This window comes from Opisthocomus hoazin, chromosome Z, assembly GCF_030867145.1.
Source record: "Opisthocomus hoazin isolate bOpiHoa1 chromosome Z, bOpiHoa1.hap1, whole genome shotgun sequence".
NCBI classification, from domain to species: domain Eukaryota; kingdom Metazoa; phylum Chordata; class Aves; order Opisthocomiformes; family Opisthocomidae; genus Opisthocomus; species Opisthocomus hoazin.
In genome coordinates, this window is record NC_134454.1 from 87967404 (window position 1) to 87988612 (window position 21209).

Consider the following 21209-nt stretch of genomic DNA (forward strand, 5'->3'; position numbering starts at 1 on the left):
CCAGGAAATCGCATCTAAACATCACCTCTTCTTGCTTTCTACATACAGAGCTATAGGAAATAATCTGAAATTTCAGAGTAAATACATTAAGACTTTACCGCTTGGCAACAAGAAAAAAAATCCCAGTTCTCTCCAAAACAGGATGGAAATTTACCTGGGAGAAGAGTTCCGTGCAGACACCTTGCAGCTTGCTTCAAGCTCTTTGCATTTCATTAATGTCACATAACCCCAACAGAGATTTTCCATGTCCCAGTCAAAAAAAATTGCATAAAATCAGTGCAGTTGCCTTCTGTGCTATCATAGCTTTAGAAGCGAGGAAACTAGAACGTAATCATCCAGGGTGTTCTCCAGCACAGATGGTCAATGCCTATCAAAGCTAGTCAAAATTTACATCGTAATATCTGGACAACATAAAATAAGACACTAATCTAGAGGAAAGAGAGAAAAAGAAATGCCAAGGAAGGAAGTAACGTTCAGTCTGGAAAATAAAACTCCAACTCAAAGCTCCTCTCAGCTGCATCAAACTGGTTAAGCAGAGTTTTTCATGAGAAATACAGGTTTTCTAGTTTTCTCTCTCTTCTAGCCCCTCCTGTTCCACAGGAAACACTCAGCATCTCTGAGGCAGCCTGCCTGGCTATTACTATGTTAATTTGCAACAGAAAACACAAAAAAATAAGACAGAAAAAGAGGTATACGCAGCATCTCCCTTACAAGAGGGAGCAGATTCATTCACTTCACTCAGGAAAGTTCTGAAATGACTCTTCTAACTTCGGGTCACCAGTTCTTACAAAAGAAATATGCACATGCCATGAAATTTGGATGAACACAGCCTCTGCTGAGGAAACAGATATATGGATGCATCTTTCTAAAAAGAAATATTCAAACGATTTTTAGATCTGAAGAATTATTTAGCAAGACAACAACTCACCACTTCATGAATGGATCGGTTGAAGCCATCATCCTCGGTAAGGATCAGCAAGATGATAAGAGCCATGTAAACATGGTGTGAATTCCTTTCTTCGACATGGTACAGAATTTCAAGAATTGGCAAAACCTGTAGGGAAGAAAAACGCGTATATTAATTTAGTCTCTCAAATTGCTCAGACAACAAAGAGAGGAGCCACTAAACCTCCCGTGTATCACCCTGCTCTTAATAATGTCATCACAGTTTCACCCTCTTGAAATAGCCCCCCCTAAACAGTGACGTACAGTGTCCAAACACCTTCCATCTGTTTTATTCTGTCTCCACTAGAGGCTAAACAAATCCTTTCTTGTGGTCAGACATGGAATTTCAATTCCTAATAAATGAATTTCCAGTCATACCAGTTACCATAGGCTCCAAAAGCTTTCGTTCCCCTCTAGACTATGGGAAAATAAAATTGTTAAACAAGATTATCATCAGCTCAAGTAGGAAAAAAAGCATTCTAACCATTTGTGCTAACACAAGCCTGGTCTGAAGGGACTTGCCTCATAAAGTATAGCTGAGCATATCAGAGCTGAGGTGCACAGAGGCATTGTGAGACCTGAAACTCAGATCCCAGTTTGGTGTGTGGAGATAATCCCAAAAAGACTTGAAAGTTAAGACTTGAAAAGGCCTGTTTTTCCAATTCTAGATAATCTGCAGCCAAAGACAGCTGACATTACAATGAGAGTTCAGCCCAAGGTCTTGCAACATTTCCACCAGGATGAACAGCTTCAGCCAAAGTCTTGCAATAATAATGAAAATGAGATTTCACTGCAACAGCAAGCATACCTGAATGCTAGTCTAAAGTTAATCCAGATGCAAACGTTGTCTCTCTACCAACTGAAAATTAGCTTTCCACTGGCTCAGTACAACGTGGCTTCCCCAGGCTGCAGAAACAAGCCTAAATCGCGAAATACCCTGGAATAAGGAACTGGAGAAAACTCTCCATTCCAAGATAGCGGATGAGATGCAGAATTTGTTCCAAGCAGCTTCTAGACACCTAAAGACTTGCTGTTTTTCAAAACAGGCTGAGTGTGGCAGGATGAATCATGTGAAACCTATTCTAGTAAGCGCCCAGGACACCGAGTGTTTCACGAGCCTCTGAAGCTACCAGAATGTTCTCTTACAATCAACCAGTCCCAACCCAGCTGGAACGTATTAAAAACACAGACCAAGTTCTACTAAAACCAATGAGATTGATCTAAATGCTGCAGGCCACAAAACCTTTTGACAAGATGATTTGGCCAGGGTCAGGACAATACCACAACAAAAGCAGAGGAGGGGAAAACTAAAAACATATATTTATACATTGCAAGCATCCTTCCTTTACCATTTCAAAAGATCCATCAAAAGGAAGGATCATAGAACCATAGAATGGTTCCCACCCAAACCATTTCACAACCGTATGATCCTTCCTTTGCCATTTCAAAGGAACCTTCAAAAGGAAGGATCACAGAATCATAGAATGGTTTCAACCCAAACCATTACACGACCCTATGATCCTTCCTTTGCCATTTCAAAGGATCCTTCAAAAGGAAGGATCACAGAATCATAGACTGGTTCCCACCCAAACCACTCCACGACCCTATGATCCTTCCTTTGCCATTTCCAAGGATCCTTCACAAACTTCTATTCTCAGTTAAAACTGGAGCTGGTGTCTTTGTGTTTTGTGAATAAAGGTCTTGAGAGTAAAGATCAAGTTTCCCCGGCATATCTACTTCACATATAGCAAAAAACATTAATCCTTTTCCTTGGATGGGGGAAAAGCGAGACAAACGTCACTGCGTTAGTCAACCCTTCAAACTGTTTCCATCTCCAATATTTATACTTTACACAGCTCTGCATCGCGTAAGCTCAAAGTCGTTTCAAAGTTGGAGCGTTACGATAAGCTGCGGGAAGCAATACCAAACTACCAAACAACTGCACTTACAACTTGACTTTGCAGGGAGAAGAACAAAAGCCTTTCTGAAGGTAACCAGGGGAACAGCTTCTGAGGTTTAAAGACATCTCCCTAGTACCCACGTATTCCTTCAGAACGGCCTGACGTATCTCCTCTAATAACAGTAATATTAGGTCAAACTCTAGCTGAAAAACTGCATTCGTGTCCCTTAAGTGCTCCAAGTCCTACAAGTGTATTGCTCCAAACGACATTAGAAAGGGTACCTTGATTGCGACATGGAGACATTACAGACACTTCTGTACGAAATGTGTATGTGAAAGTACTTCTACAAAGATTTCAGAGCAGCTGCTGAAATCACTCTCCCTCTGAAGAGTGATTTGGCTCTCCAGATCGCTGATATTTGGACAAGCCACCAATTCAATAAAAAAGTTGGGATATAAGATAAAATAAAAATTTAATTATAGTAAACTTTCTCTAGCATTTTAAGCAGAATGCGTTTCTACACTTTCATGTTACACACATACATTCAAACTTTTATATCTATTTTCTTCTGCACTGGCATTGCCAGCCACGTACTGAGCAGACGATAACCACTTCTTTTTGTATTGCTGGCCCTTTGCTTCAGAATCATTCAACTACCATTACTAGACTACTACTGTCAGTCAGTCCTCCATCAGGAGCAGCTCCTAACCGGCAAGACACAGCCATCATCAAAAAGGTTACTTTTAATCCCCCAAAAAAGCGGCGGGTAAAAACAGACACCGAAAATTGCAGGTGCTATATTCAGCCCAAGGTCAGGAACAGTTTCACCAGCAAAGAGGTTTAAAATAGCTTGACTTCAGTATACAACAAAATACAACACCATGCGAGTAACCTGCTTAAGCCAAATTTATACCACAGGAAAAGACGCTGCTGTACCATCACAGAATCACAGAATGGTCAGGGTTGGAAGGGACCTCTGTGGGTCACCCAGTCCAACCCCCTGCTGAAGCAGGGTCACCCAGAGCAGGCTGAACAGCACCGCGTCCAGGCGGGTCTTGAATATCTCCAGAGAAGGAGACTCCACAACCTCCCTGGGCAGCCTGGGCCAGGGCTCCGTCACCCTCAGAGGGAAGAAGTTCTTCCTCATCTTCAGCTGGAACTTCCTCTGCTTCAGTTTGTGCCCGTTGCCCCTTGTCCTATCACTGGGCACCACTGGAAAGAGTCTGGCCCCATCCTCCTGACACCCACCCTGAAGATATTTAGAGGCATTTCTAAGGTCCCCTCTCAGCCTTCTCTTCTCCAGGCTGAACAAGCCCAGCTCCCTCAGCCTCTCCTTGTAGGAGAGATGCTCCAGTCCCCTCATCATCCTCGTAGCCCTCCGCTGGACTCTCTCCAGTAGCTCCTCATCTTTCTTGAACTGGGGAGCCCAGAACTGGACCCAGCACTGTAGATGGGTCCTCACTAGGGCAGAGTAGAGGGGAAGGAGAACCTCCCTCGACCTGCTGGCCACACTCCTCTTGATGCATCCCAGGATGCCATTGGCCTTCTTGGCAGCCAGGGCACACTGCTGGCTCATGGTCACCCTGTCGTCCCCCAGCACTCCCAGTCCCTCTCCACAGAGCTGCTCCCCAGCAGGTCAGCCCCAGCCTGTACTGGTGCCTGGGGTTGTTCCTCCCCAGGTGCAGGACGCTGCACTTGCCCTTGTTGAACTTAGCATTTTCTCAACTGTTCCCACAAAGTGTTTGATGTTGCCGATTTCTGGGATTTTATGATTTAATTTTTTTTGAGGGGGAGGAAAGACAGGTGATAATGTATGAAAACATCCCCCACATTGCAGAGTATCCAAGTACCTGCATCTGGAGGTGTTCTGGACACACACATCCCGTGCTTCTTCTGGAAGTTTTACAACGTATCAGACATCACAATTATAAAACAATGCACACACCTAACCTTTATTTCTCTGAAGTAAATTGTTATGTTTAGCAGCTGTGAACAATGTCATATCACATACTAACAGTCCAGAAAATTAAATGCAACCATTTGGTCACAGAAATAATACAAAAAGACTCAGCCCACACCTAGATTATCTGCAAGGACTACACAGGAGTTTTGTCTTGCATCAGTTCAGGTTCAACCATCTCACCCGAGTTTGCCAACAGTGGTGTCTATCAACTCTGATTTTAGCAATAAATCTGCTAGAACTTGGACCGAGACCAAACCCATTCCATATCTGCCATCAAACAGGCAAGGTACCTAATCACCTGGCACGAGTTCAAATATCAAAATGGAAAGGGTTCTCCATTCCATTACCAATTGCCCTAGACAGCCATTAGCTTATTAAAGGAATGCATTTTAATAAGTAAGATTTGTTAAAGTGGTCTGTGACATTACTAAACGTACTGGGGAGCATAAGCTAATTTATAACCTACAAAAACTGTACCAGGTGTCTGTTAACGCGGCCATTAACCACAATACTACTTAAGCAGCTAAAAAGTCACGATAGTTGCATTTCTAAAAAAATCTGTCAACCGCTCCTCGAGGAGTTTCAGCCTCAGGTCAACCCTGTAGACATCTGGCATATTAGTCAAGTTACAGCTCATTTTGTTAACTCTTATCCCTGTATGCACACAGTAAGGTCATGTAACTGAATATCTAAAAAAGAAAAATAAAATAATGACTAGGACAATGTCTGCTACCAGTTTCATAACAAAATGCCCAGAGGTCAGGAGGTTTGACTTGGATCATAGAATGGTTTGGGTTGGAAGGAACCTTAAAGATCATCTGGTTCCAACCCCCCTGCCATCAGCAGGGACATCTTCCACCAGACCAGGGTGCTCAAAGCCCCGTCCAACCTGGCTTTGAAACCTGCCAGGGAGGGGGCAGCCACAGCTTTTCTGGGCAACCTGGGCCAGGGTTTCACCACCCTCACGGTGAAGAATCAGACTGTGGCACTGAGATAGATGGAATCAAAGACAGCCTGGTAGCTTTACCAGTGTTATCTTTTATGGCAGTGACATGGTTAGCATCACACTTCTGAGAGTAATAAAAATCACGAAGTGAGCTAGAAATGGTGAATAAGTGAGCCAGAACCTACTGTTCCCACCGCAAACAAGGGGACGCGGGCAGCTGGTGACAGCCAAGCTTCCAGGCCCAACCCCTCGCGATGAGCACAAGGCAAGCAGAGCAACACTTACGAGGTTTTCTATGTCCGTCCGTGCCAACACATACGTCCGTACATTGCCATTCTGATGCAGAAGCATGTATAAAAGGAGAGTCGCCTGATCGGATTTCTGTTGCTCACACAAAGCTGTGTATAAGCTGTTAAAATTAATCTGGAAAGTGTGTGGATTTGAGGATGAGAAAGCAGTGCTATCTGTAATAAAAAAAAAAACAAAAAAAACAATCTTTAACAAATACGTTTACCATTTAACGATTTGCTAACTTCATAACAGACACCACGGTAAGGAGGAAACACAAATCACCCATCACTCTTCTCACCCATGGTCAGCAACCTTAACAGGGTCTCATGACACTACAGCTGTGCCAAAAGGCTGCAGTTGTCCTCCCACATGAAGGAGGACAAGACACCCATCGTTTTTTTTCACCAAGCTACTTTGTCCTTCCCAGTGGCTTCCACAGTTAGAAAATCCCAGGAGCCGCTGCAAGGAGGGGTGGGGCGTCTTCTCAGGAACCGACGCACCGATTCCCGTGCAAACAGAACTCCCAGGTTTAGTTCACTGGCATCAGGGTGGAGTTCTCTCTTCTCCACTTCTCGGCATGACGGGCAGGTGCGCGTAGGTCAAGACTATCAGCATATTTTCAGCGAAATATAGGTGTTGCCAGGGCTTTGAAAGAAGTGTGTGTCGTGGAGAGTTTAGTGGGAGAAATAAAGTGATTTAAAACACCGTGTCATACAGCCTAATATCACTCACAGCTTGTTCATGTTCACAGTACAATCCGTGCCAGAGCTGGAAGGGAGAATAAAACAGATTTCTGCTCGCAGAACCTTTTCACAAGAAGCTTTATCAGTTTTAACAAACATGTCCATCAGCACAGGGCTCTAACTTCTAGGAATTTCCAGTGGAAAAGGAAAAACCAAGCGTGACAGTTGATGCGCTCATACTGGTGTCAAAGCCAGATCCGTGTCCTCATTCAGCCTCCAGACCTCCTCGAATCCATCATTCTGCCTTTGCTTCCTTCACAAAAAAAAAAAAACAACCCTTCGAGAGGACAAGGTTTTGTCCCGGTGCAAAACAGGTACGTTTCTCAACTCTCAAAAAGCTTCACAGAAATTGGTATTAAATATTTTCCTCTGTTCGAAATCATCCAACCAAAACTTGCATCTTCTGTGACAATAGATGAAGTAGGACAAGCTCACCTTTTTAAGCTGAATTATTTCAGCATCCTGGCTACTGAATACAAAGGCTATCTTTTCCGAGCACACAAACAAGCGGAAAAATTACAGCAATCTCACGGCAAGGGGATATTCTGGGAACAGCAGCAATTTGGATACGCAAGTATACTAAAGGTCTGCACTTCAAAATTTCTGTATTACTATAACCAAGATGTCCAAAGTTGAAGAAGTTAACTCAAATTCCTTAGTTCCCACAATAACAGATTACAGCTTGCTAAAAAGATTATTTTTTTATTAAAAATGCATTAAGTTAGGAAAGCTCTACTGTATAAAACAGAGTGACAATATTGACGCTCGCAGTACTAACACGCATGGTGATCTGTGGACTGAAGGGATTTTAACGAGAGGAAAAAAAGACTTAGGAGAATAAACTAAAAAAACACCACTGCAAATTTCAAAACCTGAATTTTTCAAGCCATTTTACAGCCAGCTGTATGGTGGTGGCCGGCATAATAGGCAGCAACTACTGCAATGCATCCAAATCTTCCTTTTTTCTTGAATCCCGAAAGATTTCTCAGATGTCATAGACTGCATCCCCATGGAAAATGGCGAGAACAGTAACACCACGCGCGTGCCCATGGGCAGCAACCATGAGCCAACACAAATTTGGCTCTTAAATGAGTACTACCATGGTTTCTTGCCAAACTTCTCCTCTCCTCTGGAGAAATCTCTATACTGGTAGGAACACAAAACCTACCTACACCCACCGAGGTGTGGGTGTCTCGCTTTCTCCTTTCTTTTTAGCCCATATTCTTTGCAAAATTCTAAATAGCTTTCAGCATGGAAGGATCTGGTAGTTGTCACTTTTTTTGAACAACGTTTCCATCCTCTTTGGAAGGAATGATTGCTTGGAAGCCCTGCAGGAGCCCCACCGAACGCCGCTGGAGGCCCTGGAGCAAACACTTCTCCTTTCTGTCGTGCACGCAGAGACGAGACGCAGCCCATCACCTCTCCCCACAACGATGTACCAACGGGTAGAGGAGAGACCAAAACCCGGCTTTTCTGAATTACCATTTCAGCCCCCACCCCCCTGCAATCACCAAGCGTGATCACAGAATCACAGAATGGTCGGGGTTGGAAGGGACCTCTGTGGGTCACCCAGTCCAACCCCCTGCCCAAGCAGGGTCACCCAGAGCAGGCTGCACAGCACCGCGTCCAGGCGGGTCTTGAATATCTCCAGAGAAGGAGACTCCACAGCCCCTCTGGGCAGCCTGGGCCAGGGCTCCGTCACCCTCAGAGGGAAGAAGTTCTTCCTCATGTTCAGCTGGGACTTCCTCTGCTTCAGTTTGTGCCTGTTGCCCCTTGTCCTGTCGCTGGGCACCACTGGAAAGAGTCTGCCCCCGTCCTCCTGACACCCACCCTTAAGGCATTTATAAGATCCCCATAAGCATTTATAAAGTCCCCATATTATGGAGGTCCCCATTATTAAGGTCCCCAAATATTATGGACCAACTGGTTTAAAACCGTCCCGCTTCAGGCGAGTATTTCTTTTTACTAGGGAAAATTTGGGTACAGGCAGCAAAATCAGATCAATTCAACGTGTTCAATTACACAGCAGCCTGATGCCACGGTTCATTAGCTGAGGAGCGTCCCTCGACTTCCAAGCTTCACTTCTGCAGTTGTTTCAACTGTGCCACTTCTATTTACAGCACTTTGCTATCTGTTTTATTAAAGGACATTTTAAAAAATTGTAAAAAAGATTCTAAACAGTATTAAAGAAACTCACCAAGCAACGGCAGCATATCATGGATTATTCTACAGAAAGTTAAACCAACCAAAAAATTAAGCTATTCTAGACCATGTAGAATAAAGAACACTATCCTGAATTTGGTTAGTTCTGCCCCAGTTAAATTAAATAAATTACTTCAACAAAAAGCCAGTTTTCATTTTATAGTCGCATACTACAGATCATTAGGACTGTAACCAGCCTTTCTTTTTCTTCTCATTTTCTTTTTAGCAGCCCCTCAGAATGTTCACAGGAATCAAGTTTAAGCTCAGTTATATAAATATCGCCAGTGGAAACCAGTTTACGGGAAACAATAAGTCATTCTATAAATGTACACATCTAGAGAAAATATGGCTTTTCATGCTACTTTTAACATAGAATAGGTTCTTTTAAAACTTTATGATACATGTATAACAGTTTTCAGTGAAACACATTACTACTTATTGATGACATTAAACAGAGTCAATCAAAAGAGAGCATTCATAAGGTCTCAGTTTAAAAAAAAAAAAGAAAAACCAAAAAATCAACAGTATCCAATAAATCAAAGGGGGTGCTAGGACTAGGAATTCTTGAGAACAACCCTCCATCCTAATAACGAAAAAAAAATTCCCTAGCTAAAGGTGAATGAATTTAGAGCTTGACTCATTGAAGACTTCATGGTTAAAGGAGTATCAGAACTCCCCCCCAAATACAGTGAGTAACTCGGGGGTACTGGTGTGGCTTTGCAGCTGAGCGGTGCCGAGCAGCTCAGTGCGTGCAGTCAACCTGCACAAAGCCAACAAAAGGTCAAACTCAGTGGCTAAAACTTGAAGAGATTTAAGTGCATGGATAAAGTATATAGGAAAAGAAGCCCGGTGCGGGCAAGCTGAGCTATCCAGACAGTCCAAGCTGTGTTAGGGCGTTACTGTGTCCCAAGCAACACCCTCTGTGGCGGGGCGCTGAACAGACCATCGTGCCTGCAGGTACCTGATACACGGACTGGAACCAGCCTTTTCCGAAACCAGGCAAGCACCGAAACAAGCCTGAAGCTTTCCGTACGTACAAGTCTCATGGAAGTGTTTACATTAACCACCTTCTCCTTGCGTTCGCAATACAAGAATGCAGCCAGCAAATCAATTCAGTTTGCCCTTCAATCACTTCTCTCAGCGCTATGGGACACGACTCCAGCTAAACAGAATTCCCCAAGTGTTACAAAGTTTTAGGGGACTCCTGCAGACTCTTGGGTAACAGTTCATAATTATGAAATTATGAAGGTTTCTAAAATGTCTCCAGTCTGAAGGAAAGAGTATCCTTCTCCCTCCACCCCTTCAATTAAGTTCCTGCAGCTGAGGAACTCCACCTCCAAACTCCCAGAAGAAAACATACTCAATTGCTCTTCCATGGGCTGGTTGGAGGGAAAAAATTTGGGAAGCAAACCTCTAAATAGCCTCAGCAATTTAACACTTCATTTTCATCAATTCATACTCAGAAATAAGAACAGCTACCAACCTTGCGTGTTCCTGAAGGACATAATAGCTTGCCTGTAGGGATTCGGCGTATCCGGAGCATCGGTCAGATTAGCCAGGACGAGCAGCAGCAGCAGACTCTGGCTAGCGAGAGGAGAGCACGGCTCCAGCTGTGGCGTTGGTTTACTCCCCACCCCACCAAGCGTGAAGACTGTCCACAAGCCAGCTGAAGAGAAAAGGCAAAGCAAATGTTACGTGTGTTCGTATTTTAATGAAGAAAGCTCCTTCAGAGGAGAAGATCGCATCTGACACACACGTCAAGAGAAGAGGGAAAACCAGTTCAGCCCCGTACGATGAGATGACAGGTCTGGCTACTTGATGCCTCAAACTGAGGCACGGAGAGGTGAGAAATGAAAGATAACTGGAAATTCAAGAAAATTAAGTCATAGAAATATACACAAAGGCAATCAGGAGAGGTGAAATGAAAGCACACGTTCGAAGGGGAGAACCTTAACACAGAGCAGATACTAGCTGAAGGATTCATGTGGTAATCTTCGTAATGCATATATATTGAGAGGACAATGAGTTTGTGTATTGTCTTTAATAAAACCAGATTGGTCCACCATACAGCATTTTCCTCATGTATTCTAATTTTAATAAACTCAGCATATTTTAGGCAAAACACAGTAACAAAAACTAGTACTGCTTCAACTAGAACCCCCAGATTAAGAGTCCTGTAGAGACTATCACCATTGCTCATTATTGCAGTTAGACAACATAATAACAAACAATAAACTTCTTGGGGAAAAAAGACAGGATCATCAGCAATTTAAATTCAAAGGTATTATTAAAGTCAGCCTCATATTTTTGCATTGCTACAGAAGATGAAGCAACTTGAAAAGGCACACCAGCTGGAAGAACCCACACTGCTCTGAATCTCCTTTTTAAGAGCTTGCATATACGATGTAACAGTATGGAAGTACAAACTGTTCACCATAATTTGAAGTTAAAAATTTAGTTACAAAGAAATAAAATTTGAAACAACAAACCACTGTTGATACTGTTCAAAAAACCCAGTCAGACTGGTTGATACCTCTTGGGAAAGCAAGTTTCCGTTGTCTCACAACTGCCTTGAAGATACACACGCAACAAAGCACCAAAACTTCATTCACTTGAGACCAGCAAAAATTTATTAGGCACAAAAAAATGTAAATAGCTCATCATTCCACACCAACTCTCAGTTCATTGCTTGGGAACTACAATAAGAAAGCACATTAGAATACCCTCCCCTCTATCGAGGTGTATATACGTGGTGTGTATACAGCTCCAGGATTAAGGCTCCACCTGAAGGTTGCTTATTAAAATTCTCATTATCCTACTCTTTAAACTTTGAGGTTTGAGCCTGAAACACAGAGTCATTTTCATACATAATCCTTACAGCATTAAAAAAAAAAAAAAAACTCCAATACTATACTACTGCATTTCAAATTCCTGTTCCTAATTACAATGGTGGTGGTGAACCAAGTCAACCAGCTACATGCCCAAATACCAATTAACAGAAGACTGGAAGGGCAAAGGGGTAGCAGGGGGGGATTAGGGGACTCCCCTCAGCCCTCATAAATCTTTATTTCCTTGCCAGCATTTGGGAGACTATTACACCAGGGCGGGAGAAGAAAAGCACCAAAAGCTGAAGCAGAGATGCTACAGACTCAGTTTTATTGTGTCCTGGTGGATGACAAGTTGACCATGAGCCAGCAGTGTGCCCTCGTTGCCAAGAAGGCCAATGGGATCCTGGGGTGCATAAAGAGGAGTGTGGCCAGCAGGTCAAGGGAGGTTCTCCTCCCCCTCTACTCTGCCCTAGTGAGGCCCCATCTGGAGTCCTGTGTCCAGTTCTGGGCTCCCCAGTTCAAGAAAGATGAGGAGCTACTGGAGAGAGTCCAGTGGAGGGCTGCGAGGATGATGAGGGGACTGGAGCATCTCTCCTACGAGGAAAGGCTGAGGGAGCTGCGCTTGTTCAGCCTGGAGAAGAGAAGGCTGAGAGGGGACCTTCTAAATGCCCATAAATATCTGCAGGGTGGGTGTCAGGAAGACGGGGCCAGACTCTCTTCTCAGTGGTGCCCAGCGACAGGACAAGGGGCAACGGGCACAAACTGAAGCAGAGGAAGTTCCATCTGAAGATAAGGAAGAACTTCTTCCCTCTGAGGGTGACGGAGCCCTGGCCCAGGCTGCCCAGGGAGGCTGTGGAGTCTCCTTCTCTGGAGATATTCCAGCCCCACCTGGACGCGGTGCTGTGCAGCCTGCTGTGGGTGACCCTGCTTCGGCAGGGGGTTGGACTGGGTGACCCACAGAGGTCCCTTCCAAGCCCTGGCATTCTGTGACTCTGTGATTACTGCAGAAAAAGTCAGGGCAAAGCATAAAACATGTCCCCCCTGCCATCGCTATGGTGGCACATGGCAACTTGAGAGTAATAGCCTCTACCGTTATCACATCTGGGCTCCTGATACGCTCCCAGGCGATAAGAAGCAGCCCTTCCCAATCCCACTGGATTATATTCGTCCCCAAATGCCTGCTTAGCACTTCATTTATCTCTTGAAATTTTATGGCAGAGATTAAGCATTCCATCAAAATATTCATTTAATAGGTCAAAGTCTTGAATTATACAGCACAAAAATACGAAATAATCTCCACTTTAAAAAGAACGCCCATAATCTTAAATTTTTTTGTTAACGCCTAAATTAAGAATTAATTATAACACGCTTTTTAAAAGAAGACGGAAAATTTAAGACAGCTTAGTTTTCAACCTTCTGCTCTGCGAGATTCAGGGTGCGAAGGATAAAAACCTGTAAGCTACTTGAATGCAAAACACAAGCACAGTATAAACAATTTGAAGAATGTAAAGTCCTCTCAGCCCCACAGAATTTCAAGCCAGCCCAAGTGTATTTTTCTACAAAATGTAATTATACAGTCAGATTCTGTAATAAACGAGCGCTTTCTTCATCAACACAATCGCGAGGCAATTACTGCCATGTCAAGGGCAAGGGAACTAATGCCATTCAGTGTTAAGCAGCTTGAAGGAGATCTTATAATAAAAAGCACTATAATTACAGCCGTCTTAGCAAAAATTTCACACTACATTAATAATCCTTTATCATCGTGGTTTTGATCCACAGTCCTTAAATCAGAACGAAGCTGAATAAAAATGCTGACGATGACATCAGCTTTTAAACTTACGTGAGTTATTCAGACAGGTAACATGCAAATAAATTCATTTTAAAAAATCAAAATATTTGTTAAACGAATCCAAATTCGGCACATTTCCTCTCTTAAAGTTTAGTGCAGTCATCAGCTAAGTCAGCATTTTTCATTTTCCACCACCCCACCCTTCTGCAGCTGGCATCTGCCATTACTACACCTTTCCTCAATGGTTAGGAAAAGAGGGATATGGCCAAAATACTGCTGAATAATTTGAATCTTCCACCAGGGAGAATGAGGTAATTACGTCAAGAAGAAATCTGTACATCAGACCCATGCAACCTCCTCAAGTTGTGTCTGTTGTTGGCAATCGGATTCCTCCAGAAAAGCACTCCCATGGGAATGGGTTCGTAATACTCCTCGTAGTTCCAAAACGCAAAGTCAAATTAGCTGCTAGGCACTGGTTGGTGCTCCCGGCATACTCGAGAGGCGTTTCTAAGGAAAATTTGTTTCTGATCATTGACAGCAGATTGAAGTACTAAATAGATAAAGAGCTTAGCAGTATGGAAAGGTAAGTAGTCAGTGTTTCTAGCTGTATTTCTGTAAGTTTGCAAGATTTGAAATAGTGTTTTGCTACACCTGGGTTTACACTTACATAAATTTCCAAATTATTAAGCTATATTTAAGTTACTTAGCAAATGAAACAAAACTAGAGTAATCACAGAATCACAGAATGCCAGGGCTTGGAAGGGACCTCTGTGGGTCACCCAGCCCAACCCCCTGCCGAAGCAGGGTCACCCAGAGCAGGCTGCACAGCACCGCGTCCAGGCGGGGCTTGAATATCTCCAGAGAAGGAGACTCCACAGCCTCCCTGGGCAGCCTGGGCCAGGGCTCCGTCACCCTCAGAGGGAAGAAGTTCTTCCTCATCTTCAGATGGAACTTCCTCTGCTTCAGTTTGTGCCCATTGCCCCTTGTCCTGTCGCTGGGCACCACTGAGAAGAGAGTCTGGCCCCGTCTTCCTGACACCCACCCTTCAGATATTTATAAGCATTTAGAAGGTCCCCTCGCAGCCTTCTCTTCTCCAGGCTGAACAAGCCCAGCTCCCTCAGCCTGTCCTCGTAGGAGAGATGTTCCAGTCCCCTCACCATCCTCGTAGCCCCTCCGCTGGACTCTCTCCAGTAGCTCCTCATCTTCCTTGAACTGGGGAGCCCAGAACTCCAGATGGGGCCTCACTAGGGCAGAGTAGAGGAGAAGGAGAACCTCCCTCGACCTGCTGGCCACACTCCTCCTAATGCACCCCAGGATCCCATTGGCCTTCTTTGCAGCCAAGGCACACTGCTGGCTCATGCTCAACCTGTCGTCCCCCAGCACTCCCAGTCCCTCTCCGCAGAGCTGCTCTCCAGCAGGTCAGCCCCAGCCTGTACTGGTGCATGGGGTTGTTCCTCCCCAGGTGCAGGACCCTGCACTTGCCCTTGTTTAACTTCGTCAGGTTCCTCTTTGCCCAGCTCTCCAGCCTGTTCAGTAATGCTGCAAACCCTTAGAAGCTCCCTTCACCATCTTGTTTTCAGCTCTAAAGTTACAGTTAACAGAAAACTAAATGTATGATGAATAAATGCTGATGCAGAAAAAGTGTTCGGAATCACAGTTCAGCTTCTGCTTCATAGGAACATCACAGAAAAAATAGAATAAAAGGAAGAAAATCCCACATTTAAAATTCCAGTGTAAGCCAACAGCATAGCATAGGTAGCTGTACCTGTACTAGTGCTGCCTGGCATCATTAAAAGCATGGAATAAAACTTGCCTAGACACTTTAATATATAGCACTTGGATTTCTTTCACATTTAAACCTCACTTGAAGTTTCCTTCGCTCCTATTCTCCTGTCATTTTAGCACATATCCCAAGGGAAATGCAAATTACAGATGTTTTCTTAAAGCTTTTTATACCTCTGGGCAGCAGCAAAGCTGTGCCACAGTTCTCAACCCGAAACAACAGAGCTGTGAAAAGGATGAGGGGGGCGGATTGCCTGCAATAGCATCCTGACCCAAAGTGCTTCTGAAGCTCCATAAGCTCTCCAAAAAAGCTCCACATTACCAAACGCTACCTTCCTGCTGCTAATTATAAGCCTGATGGAGTTAATAATCCTTAATCCTAAAACACTCTTAGACGTTTATGTATTTGGATCACTTACTTCAGCTATACAATTTACTGTTCTCTGCAAAATTACTGGAATCTATTGTTAATCGTAATTATTTAATATAACTTTATTTCTTGACTCCGTTCCACACGGAACCAAGTGACTGGAATTCTTCCAGTCAGAGAGATATTTCCTCCAGAGAGATATTAAAAATTTGCCAATTATTTTTGGCCAAAACACAGATACCTTGAGAAGGAACAGCCTGCTTTTACCTTTAAAACAGAATAAGCAGATCTATTTTTTTCCTTCTCTTCCCGAAAACTACCCACCACTGCATCTTTTCCCCCCCAGTCACACAATTCCACGTAAGGCCCAGCAAAGCGCGTCTTGCTTAAGAGCAAGGTATGGGCTTTGGCAATAGAGATGCTGAGGTCTTCCGCAAGACGGCCAGAAACACTGCTCATAGCCATGAAAACAAACCCAGGATTTTAATCTAGTTTGACAGCCTGTGGAAGAACGCTTAACAGCAAAATGAAGTTATGACACATTCATCAAAAAAGGGCTTGCTTTCACCAGGATGTTACTTCATGTAAACACAATTCTGGAGAAATCTCAGCCCAGTGCTAGGCTCCCTCTTACACAAGACAACGACAGAAATAAAGTTCATTTTTAAATGCGCTTATTTACTTTCATGTGACTAAGCAAGAGCGTAAGAGTTTGATTTTAAAGATATTTTAAAACCAAAAGACAAGTAGGAATGCAGAGGGTGCTTCGATATTCACAGCCAACTGAACTTCTAGCACTGCATACCATCATTTGAAGTTAGTCTATCAACGGTGAGCTGTAATTGATTTGTGAGCTTTCCCAGGCTATTTATTAAACTAGTTGTAATTCTTCCACAAAATGTATCTTGAGCATCTCTCCTGTGAGGAAGGGCTGAGGAAGCTGGGCTTGTTTAGCCTGGAGAAGAGAAGGCTGAGAGGGGACCTTAGAAATGCCTACAAATATCTGCAGGGTGGGTGTCAGGAGGACGGGGGCAGACTCTATCCAGTGGTGCCCAGCGACAGGACAAGGGGAAATGGGCACAAACTGAAGCAGAGGAAGCTCCAGCTGAACAGGAGGAAGAACTTCTTCCCTCTGAGGGTGACGGAGCCCTGGCCCAGGCTGCCCAGGGAGGCTGTGGAGTCTCCTTCTCTGGAGATATTCAAGACTCGCCTGGACGCGGTGCTGTGCAGCCTGCTCTGGGTGACCCTGCTTCAGCAGGGGGTGGGACTGGGTGACCCACAGAGGGCCCTGCCAACTCCTACCACTCTGTGATTCTGTTCACTTTCCAACCATCAGTGTAACGGCTTGGAAGTTAAACCCGCTGAGCTCTCTCCCTTGAAAGAGCAGAGGAAACTGGTGTTAGTTCTTTCGAAGGAAGTTTCTGGGAAAAAGAGAATTATTTTGAACTTCATCAAGGTTTCCTTTGAACGGCCTACCCTTCATTAAGCTTAAACATAGGCATTAGATTTCAGTTAATGGTGGCGCAGCCCGTTTGAGTAGGCTCACTCCTCTCATCACCAGAGCTTGGTAACAGAGCGGACCCTTTCCTCATTTCCCCATCCAGATAACCCAAGTCCTATCACCTATCAGTTAGCACCCTGTCAAGGAGTTTTAGCTCTTTGGAAACTATTTTGCAGAGTGTACTGGATTGAGGGGCAGCCAGGGGCTGCTTTCGACACTGAAATGGAAGAAGCAAGAGTTTTGGTAGACATGTAGAGCTTCAACAGATCTTGATCTCATCCTCTCATTTTAACACTTCAAAAATGACAATCCTGCTCCTTTCTTGCAAAAATGGAAAGAACACAAGTAGACAAGACTAGAGAAGTCTGTAAATAAAAGCAGCATTAAATACCAGGCAGAAAACCCAACCCCAAACCCCCACCAAACAGATCTATACTTATGTTTCAGTCATCTGTTCGAAGCAAGCCCTAGCTCCACACCCTGCTTTCCTATTTATGAAACGTTCCGCACACGGAAGATTTTTCAATGCTGCAACAACATCTGAGACAGCAGTAAATACAGATTATGAAGGACTAAAGCAAAAGTGATTTTCATTGCATGTAATTGGTACCATTGTGTACTTCCTCCACCAAAACCAGTGAATACCACATTATACAAAAACATTACAATTACTGTTTCATTCTTCTTACATTCAAGCGGCAGCTCTGGGAACTTGAGGGTTGGCTTTTTTTTATTTAATGCTTATTCTGTGTGTCACATTTCTTAAGTCAATTCCATGGTTCTCACATTGTGGTCTGATGAACACTTTCTGGTGGCCCACGGAGAGCTGGCAGTTCACGTTGTGTTGGCTCTTGTCCTTGTCTCCAGCTGCCACATTGTGTTAGAAGGAAGCTAAAAATACATAAATACTTTCCTACGATTACTTTTCCATGTAAGCAATTTCTCAAGTTGCCATGGGGATGTTACGGGATAACGGATGGGAGAGGAAAAAGTGGTCCATGGAACCATAAAGGGGAGAGGCTGGATCAGCAAGGCAACTGCTCTCTCAAGATGCAGCTCACATAACGTCTCCAGCCCAAGTCATCTTCTACTTTATAAGCACATCCTTAGCATCTCAGGTCTTTCTTCAAAAACCTTCAAACTCCTACTTGTGAGGAGCGCTGGGTGCGCTCGCTTAAAAGGCTATAAAATCTGCAGCTACATTAATTTTAGGAAAGTCCCACCACACGTTTTTGTAAGATTCATTACAGCAAGAAATCAGTAAAGCTGAAATATAGGAAATCTGGAATAATTTTTATGCAGTTCATGAACCTGCATGTTAAGTATTACATCCTCAAACAACATTAAAATCATAAGGAGCATGAACACACTGATGTATACACGAACTACAGTCGCTGACCGAAAAGGTGGATCTGATTACATCGTAGATTTTTTAGGTAGGGAAATTATAAAACTCCGAATCTGAGTAAAAATGGCTGTCCTAAATATTGCAGTTACCTTTTGCAGTGGACACATGCTCTTATAAACAATCGATTTTTGCAACATTATATCTGACACGGTAATACAAATGCCAAAAGTAACAATTTTTAATTTTCAGCAATATTTTTCATGCTCTCCTTGGTCTGGTATTAGACTAATAGAATTAACCCAAGCTACCTTGTGACAAAGAAGGGAAGATGTTTTAAAAACAGCTACAAATTAATAGCTTCTGGGTGACACACAGCCTAGCAGAATTTTAAATATCGGTAGGCTAGCTGGTTTCTAAGTCATCAGCAGGCTGCAGCAAGAATCCACACGTGGGAAATACTGAATTTAAAGGCTTGTGCCCAGTGCTGTGAGCATTTTGAGACAACAGCTATATCCCAGTCCACCTCGACTCCATTCACTGTTTGGAATATAGGAAGGCTAAAAGCATTTATAGTGGAGTAAAGGAATTTATATCGCAGTAGAAGCACTGTCAGTTGAAACAGCATGTCTAGGCTTAAAATGCTATCAAGCTACTGCTTAGTCCTAGATCCAAAGCGCTGTGCACGGCCAACGACACATATGTGTCAACAGTTTACTCAGTGGATTGCCACGGGCTTTATTCCTGCCACTTTATTATTATTGTACTTAATTTTCAGTATTTCATTCCTAAATACTACAGAAAAGTGACTGCATTTCTAGCAATAGATTAAAAGCATGCTTTAGATGCCATTTTAAAAATGTATTTAAAAACCATTCTAGAAAAGTTGTTTTAAAACTAAGTTACTTTCTTCTCACCAGATCACACTAAGACTGGCTCGTTGAACTATACGACTGAGTAGCAGTTGTTTGAGGTTTTTCACACCTAATAATACTATCCTAAAGGAGACGAGCATTTCATCCTACTTGCCAAGAACAGCAGAAGGCAGTCATTTCTGCGCAGTAACACAAATCCCGCTGCCTGCCCCACTCCTGAGCACGGCTTCTCCAGGAACAGCCCAGCCCACATGTGTTTATATCTGTATTTTTTAAAACGTACCCCAAGGCACTGGATTTTTGCCGGTTCCCATTGCTCCCAGCAATGCTGCAGCAGCACGGGAAAGCTGCAGGGAACAGATGAGCTGAGGGGGGGAGGAATGAAGACAGCCCAGCAAATCTCCAAATAAAATCACCGCAAGCCACTGCGCCCAGCAGCCCCAAGGTGCCCGAGGAGGCCAGGGCCATGATGTCATTAACACTTTCTGGAAGCACTTTTTCAGGAAATGAATCATGGAAGCAAGCGAAACGCGAAGACGTATTAGGTAACTATGTTCATCCCCTCCCCGCACGACAGCGTTCCCTCCAGTACATTTTGTTATTCTATCCAGTCTAATTTTAAGGGACCAGTAACAGAGCTTGAACCACATCCTTTGCGAAGAGTGTTACATAATCTAATAAACCTCAAGTTTTAGATTTTTTTCCTAATATTCAGCCTAAGCGTTACTTTGTCCAACCTGGGTGTGCTTATTCCTCCAAGTGGTTCTATGTAATACCATAAAACCTTTCTTCCCCAGTTCAGTGTTTACAGCCTTTAAATAAAAGGCGCGGCCACATCTCCTTTGTTGCCTGGCCAAATTCTATACACAGATTTTTCTTTCCTTTCTTTGAAAGTCTTTTCCACTTTGCTTCCTGCGATTAATCCCAGCTCCAACACCACGCGCCACCCCTCAAACATCACCGTGCTGAAAAAGATTACAAATACTAAACTACATAGATTTATAGAATCAGAGAATGGTCTGGGTTGGAAGCGACCTTAAAGATCATCTGGTTCCAACCTCCCTGCCATCAGCAGGGACATCTTCCACCAGACCAGGGTGCTAGTTGTTAAATACAAGAAACAAGCATATTCCTCAATTCACTGCCAAAAAACAGTGTTTATTTAATTTTAAACTATTTATCCTCTTTTTTTATCCCTAGATCTCAGGAATTCTTACTGTGACAATTTAAAACAACACAGGCTATTTTTAGGGCAGGAACCCCACGTACGCCATTAGATTGTCTAACTCTTTCTTGGTCTGAACTTCAAAAAAAGCAGAAGCCCGCCCTTACACCGGAGACTGAAGCTCAGCTAGAGCTGCATTCCCATCAAGCTTTTGACACCACAGCTGTATCAGAAGTGTATAAAGCCACCAAAAAAAAACCCCTATTTAATCTGAAAAGCTACAGAAATATTTACATACAAAGTCAACACCTTGAAACTGTCTCACTGAAGTTCTACATTCAACACTTCTAGATGGGGTCTACCTCTCTGACGCTGAAGAAGAGGACAGCTTTGTCAGCTGGAAACCTCGAATGGCATTTTTAGTGCCTATAAGAGGAATCTGAGTAGCAGATATATCTGGTGACAGACACCTTGAAGAATTAAGTAAAGCAATTACATAGCACAATTACATAGCACATTCCTGAACCAAAAGGCTATAAAGTTGCCAAAGAAAGCTGGAA

General features: G+C 43.5%; 1 protein-coding gene across 2 annotated transcripts in view; it reads right to left on the reverse strand.

Annotated features, from left to right (window-relative positions):
• DYM (dymeclin) overlaps positions 1-21209 on the reverse strand; it is a 243131-nt gene that overhangs the window by 138756 nt on the left and 83166 nt on the right. For both annotated transcript variants that reach the window (XM_075411026.1, XM_075411025.1), the window contains exons 9-11: positions 10475-10657; positions 6041-6219; positions 929-1054 (exon numbers count right to left, since the gene is read on the reverse strand). In XM_075411026.1, coding sequence (XP_075267141.1) covers positions 929-1054; positions 6041-6219; positions 10475-10657 — 488 coding nt within the window. The remainder of the gene's footprint in view (positions 1-928; positions 1055-6040; positions 6220-10474; positions 10658-21209) is intronic.